The sequence below is a fragment of the Chelonoidis abingdonii genome, chromosome 21 (assembly GCF_003597395.2).
Source record: "Chelonoidis abingdonii isolate Lonesome George chromosome 21, CheloAbing_2.0, whole genome shotgun sequence".
NCBI lineage: Eukaryota > Metazoa > Chordata > Testudines > Testudinidae > Chelonoidis > Chelonoidis abingdonii.
The window spans coordinates 14398579-14404436 of record NC_133789.1 but is presented as its reverse complement, the minus strand read 5'-3'; the positions used below and the strand labels follow the sequence as shown (position 1 = coordinate 14404436).

Here is a 5858-nt window from a genome sequence, read left to right as displayed (position 1 = left end):
CCTGTTTTTGACCGCAGCTGTGAAATGAGTGATGTTTTCAAGGGAGTCTACTCCACAATGATCCAGATCTCTTCTTGAGATGGAATTTAGCTAATTTCAGACCTCATCATTTATATGCATTAAATTCCCATCTGCCATTTTGTTGCCCAGCTCACCTAATTGTGCATTTAAGAACTTTTTGTAGCTCTTCACAGATCTGCCTGGGTCTTAAACTATCTTTAGTAATTTGCATCATCTGCCAAATTTGCCACCGTTTTTTTCACTTTATCAGTTAACGCATTTTTTCAGATCATTTAAAAGGTTATTGAATGAGGGACATGGTCCCAGAACAGACCCCTGGGGGACACTAACTATTTACCTCTCTCTCATTCTGAACAACTGAACCATTTTATACCTATCCTTTGGTTTCCAGTCTTTAAACCAGTTACCATCCATGAGAGAACCTTCGCCTTCTTATCCCATGCGGCAGCTTACTTTGTATAAGAGCCTTTGGTGAGGGACCTTGTCAAAGGCTTTCTGAAAATCTAAGTACGCTATATCCACTGGATCCCCTTGGTCCACATGCTTGTTGACTCCCTCAAAGAATTCTAGTAGATTGATGAGGCATGATATCCCTTTACTAAAACCACGTTGATTCTTCCTCAACAGATTATGTTCATCTGTATGTCTGACAATATTGTTCCACACATCTTTAAGAAATTGGCAGACGAGCTCTCTGAGCAACTTTTGTTATTTGACAAATCTTGGAATATTGAGGAAGTTGCAGGGGACTGGAAAAAAGCTAACGTATCAGTATTTAAAACAGGCAAATGGGATGACCCAGGTAACCACAGGTTGGTTAGCCTGACTTCGACTACGGGCAAAATCACCGGAAGGCAAATGATATGGGATGCACTCAGTAAAGAATAGCTGCATAACTGATGCACATCAACATGGTTTTATGGAAAACAGGTCTTGTGAAACTAACTTGGTACCATGGTTTGATAAGATTACAAGCTTGGCTGACTAAGGTAACTGTGTTGACATATATATGACATTCTGATTAAAAACTGACATTATACAGAATCAATGTAGCACATTTAATTAAATAAAACTAACTGGTAGATGCCAGAAACATTATAAATGTGGAATCCTTCATCAATGGGGCTGCTTCCAGTAGAGTCCCACCAGGGTCTGTTTTTGGCTAAATGCTATTCAATATTTATCAGTGATTCAAAAGAAAATATTAAATCATTTCTGGCACGTTAGCAAAGGATATATATATACTGGAGAAATGATAAAGGATGAGAACGTGTCCGCTGTACAGAGTGACCTGGATCGCCTGGTAAGTTGGGTTCAAGAATGCATTTTAATACAGCTGAATAGATGGGCTGGGGGACGGGATCCTGGAAAGCAGCAACTCTGGAAGGGGCTTAGAATCATGGTGGATAATCAACGGAACATGAACTCCTACTGTAGCATGGCAGTTGAGGTAGCTAATGTGATCCTTTGATGTATAGGGAGAGGGGATACTGACAGTAAGGAGGAGCTATTACTGCTGTAGGAAACATTAGTGAGACCATTACTGGCATACTCTGTTAGTGCCCACGCTTCAAAATGGATGCTCACAAATTGGAAAGGGTTCAGAAAAGAGTTACAAGAATGATGTGAGGTCTAGAAAACCTGCCTTACACCAAGAGACTAAAGAAACTCAATATAGACAGTTCATCCAAGAGATGGTCAAGAGGTAATTTGATCAGGGTCCACATGAAGGAAAGATTTCCTACTGTAAAGGGCTCCTTAATCCAACAGACACAGGCATAAGAAGATCTAACAGTTAGATGCTGAAACTAGACAAATTCAGACTAGAAATGAGGTGCAATTTGTTTATAGTGAGGGTAATTAACCATTGAAAAAGTTTACCTGGCAATCTGGTGGATTTTCAATCATTTGAAACCTTTAAATCATGATTGGCTGTCATCCTAGAAAAGTTATGTTCTAGCTCATCCAAAAATTATGGGCTTTATGCAGAAGTTACTGGGTGAAATTCTCTAGCCTGGGTATTCATGATGTCATACTAGATGATCATAAATGTCCTTCTAGTCTTAAAAATCTATGAACTAGACTAACACAAAATATTTTGACATAACATAAAATAGTGTACAAAACAAGTTTGCTGATCAAACCTTTGTTCCTACCTGTTATACATTAGGCGTTTGAAGTCTTGGAATAAAGTGTCCTTGTTTTTGTCAATAAATCCTGTGACTGAATATCTATGAAAGAGAAAAACAGTCAGTTGCACAGAGGTCAAATATCACTACGGCCAGCTTCTGGGTATTTGTTAGAAAAAGCCTATGCGCACCAACATGGAATCACATACAAGGGAAGAAACGTGATCAATGGATGGGACTGGGAGACAAGGGACAAGCTCATTCGCAGATCTGCCACTAACTTGCTGTATAACCTTTTGGGTAAAATCACTTCTTTTATGTGCCTAAGTTTCTCCTTCTTTAAAATGGGAATAATGCTTCCCTAATTTGAGAATCCACTTTTAAATCTACAGATGAGAAACAATAAGCATTATTTCAAGCTAACAAACTGTGGGCTCTAGTACTGTCTGCAGGTGCTTTCACAATTCACTTCTGTCCTCTTAGATTTGCAAGCTCTCAGTCACTAGCAGTGGAAAAGTTTCAGTCACAAAGGTATCACCTTGTTCTTTTTCCCTAAGCTACCAGAGAAATTTGGCTGTTTTAGAATCATAGACGCTTAGGGTTGGGAGAAACCTAAGGAGGTCATCTACTCCAACCCTCTGCTTAAAGCAGGACCAACCCCTGTTAGCTGTGTCTATCAATAACGCTGTATTCAACAGAGGGTATGGCTACATTAGAAATTTCAAAGCGCTGCCCCGGCAGCGCTTTGAAGTGTGAGTGTAGTCAGAGCCGCAGTGCTGGAAGAGAGCTCTCCCAGCGCTGCTTGTAAACCACATCCCTTATGGGTGTAGCGTGCAGCGCTGGGAGCGCAAGCTGCCGCCCTGATTACACTGACACTTTACAGCGCTGCATCTTGCAGTGCTCAAGGGGGTGTTTTTTCATACCCCTGAGCGCGAAAGTTGCAGCGCTGTAAAGTGCTAATGTAGCCAAGCCCAGAGACTCCACAAGAAATCCATCTTCACTTAATAGACTCCATAAAGCCTGGATTTGTCACCTTCATAAAAAGTTCCCAATCATTCCATCATTAACATGCTTCAGGTATTGGCTATAAAAGAAAGTTGGACTGATTTAATGATTCTTTTAGGGTTTGTCTACACCAAGAAATATGCCAGAATAGTTATTCTGGAGTAATTTTCCATGTCAACACTCTTATTCTGGAATAAGAGTGCCTCTGTCCAATTTAATTTAATCCACATCCAAAAATAATTATTCCAAAATAGCTACTTTGGTAAAAAAAGGTTAAATCTAGAAAAACCCTTAAGGAGATTTAGTTAGATTGATGCACGCTCCTTGTGTGAACACTCTTGTTTCAGTTTAAGGGTGCCTTATTTTAATTCAATTAATCTTAAATTTATTCTTTATCCATTTAATCTAAATTGATATAGCACTAAACAGATTTCTTAGGTCAGCATAACTTTCATGTGTAGACAAGACCTAAGCTTCTCTTGGGAAACTTCATTTTTCTTCCTCTACCCTTCATATTCGCTAACTTCCAACAAGACAGTATACCATGTAGCAAGAACAAGTGTGACACTGAATTTTATTTTAAATCTGTTGAATTTATCACATACAAACAAGAACACAATGTAGGTTAAAGCTGGACAAGAACAAATAGAAGGTACATCTTCTAATACACAAAGGAAACACTCACATAACGTCTCCTGCGTAGTGCTTAATCCGAAAGTCTCTATCAAACTCCAGGATCTTGTCTGTCGCACAAACCTAAAATAAATCACAAGGCATTAAGTGTAACCATTGAAATTCCACAAATTTCATGGCACAGCAGCTTTTAGATTTCGCCTTGTATTACAACAAACTGGAATTGTAAAATTATTCTATTTTCTACAGACAAATCACCATGTACTTTATCCAGGGGTTTTTTTGATAAATAAAACACAGGGACATAAAAATAAAACATGTTTCAAGATCCAGATTTTTTTTTCGATTAAATAGTCACTGATGCCTCCAAAAACTGTTCCTTTTTTATTAACAAGAATATGTGCATGGAAACAGAACTGCTTTGCCTTGTGTTCCCCCATCTGCTCCTATTTATTCCTTCATGGCATCATAATCGCCTCCAAATCAAGATGACTGAATGAAGTGTAAGGTATTTACAAAGCATCAGTCAATCTGTTCCCCCAATATTTAGAGAGAAGGTGGGCAATGTAATATCTTTTATTGGACTAACTTCTGTTGGTGAAAGAGACAAGCTTTCAAGCTTACACAGAGTTCTTCTTCAGGTCTGGAAAACACACTCCGAACATCACAGCTAAGTACAAGGTGGAACAGATTGTTTAGCATAAGCAATTAACACACATTTAAAGGGACTGTTCAAGGTGAAATGGCCCATTAACACTCCTTCAGTGATAGGTTGAAAGGAAGGGAGGGGAGAAAAAAGCAACTGGGGGGGGATTGTTAGTGGGTTATAAATAATTGCAATAAGTCATAAACCCAGTGCCTATTCAGTCCATGATTTTCAGTGTCTAGTGAAGTTCCGTCTCAGGCTCATCTTTTGAAAGTGTTGTGCAGGTTTCCCTTGAAGATGAAGTCCCCGCAATAACTGACAGCCAATAAACACAAGCTAGAACTTTCACAGCTCTGCTAGTCAGTGATTAACCCCAGGATGCTCAATGGCGGCCAAAGTTATTGCTTTATCCCTGTTGCCACAGAATGCTCTTAATATGCTGTTAGACTGTTGTGCTGCAAAGAAGCTATATAAACAGCCCACAACACAGGAGTCATTAGCATCTAAAAGAACTTGTAAATAGTTTTAGCCGAGTTTTCCTAAAAAAGCTGGAACTAGCAAAGAAATGGAAGTGACTGCACATTAGTTACAAGCACAAGACCACAAGGCGGAAGTATCCAGTAGCCATGCTGCACATATGAAGGATAATCCAATCTGACTTCATGTTTAAAGATGGTGCACTGGCTTCATTTTTAAGGGTGTTCTTTTGGCAGTTTTGTTCAGTCTCTCATGGAAAGGCCTAATAAGGTCCAGCTCAAACTCTTACTTGGTTTTATATCTTTTCTCCCTATTTTTTTATGAAGCACTAGCCTGGCTTTTTGCATCCTGTCAATCTAATAGCGCTTACCAGCAGAAATATGTAGAAAGCCAAGTTTGGCCAAGAAAACCTGAGAAATGACTGACAATACAGGATTTCACAGTATGGGGAGGAGGTGACCAGCCTTCTATGGAGAAAGAAGTGGTTCAGGACTATTCAGAAAAGCTGGACAAGCACAAATCCATGGGGCCGGATGCACTGCATACAAGGGTGCTAAAAGAGTTAACAGATGTAATTGCAAAGCCATTGGCCATTATCTTTGAAAACTCATGGCAATCGGGGGAGGTCCTGGATGACTGGAAAAAGGCCATCTGGTAGTGCCCATCTTTAAAAAAGGGAAGGAGGAGGATCCGGGGAACTACAGGCCAGTCAGCATCACCTCAATCCCCGGAAAAATCATGAAGCAGGTCCTCAAGGAATCAATTCTGAAGCACTTGGAGGAGAGGAAAGTGATCAGGAACAGTCAGTATGGATTCACAAAGGGCAAGTCATGCCTGACTTATCTAATTGCCTTCTAGGAGGAGATACCTGACTTTGTGGATGAGGGGAAAGCAGTGGACGTGTTATTCCTTGACTTGCGCAAAGCTCTTGATATGGTCTCCCACAG

General features: G+C 39.9%; 1 protein-coding gene across 1 annotated transcript in view; it reads right to left on the bottom strand.

Annotated features, from left to right (window-relative positions):
* Positions 1 to 5858, bottom strand: part of MYO1D (myosin ID) — a 351948-nt gene that overhangs the window by 239389 nt on the left and 106701 nt on the right. Inside the window, exons 12-13 of the mRNA XM_075059626.1 lie at positions 3841 to 3911; positions 2178 to 2252 (exon numbers count right to left, since the gene is read on the bottom strand). Of these exons, the coding sequence (XP_074915727.1) occupies positions 2178 to 2252; positions 3841 to 3911 (146 nt within the window). The remainder of the gene's footprint in view (positions 1 to 2177; positions 2253 to 3840; positions 3912 to 5858) is intronic.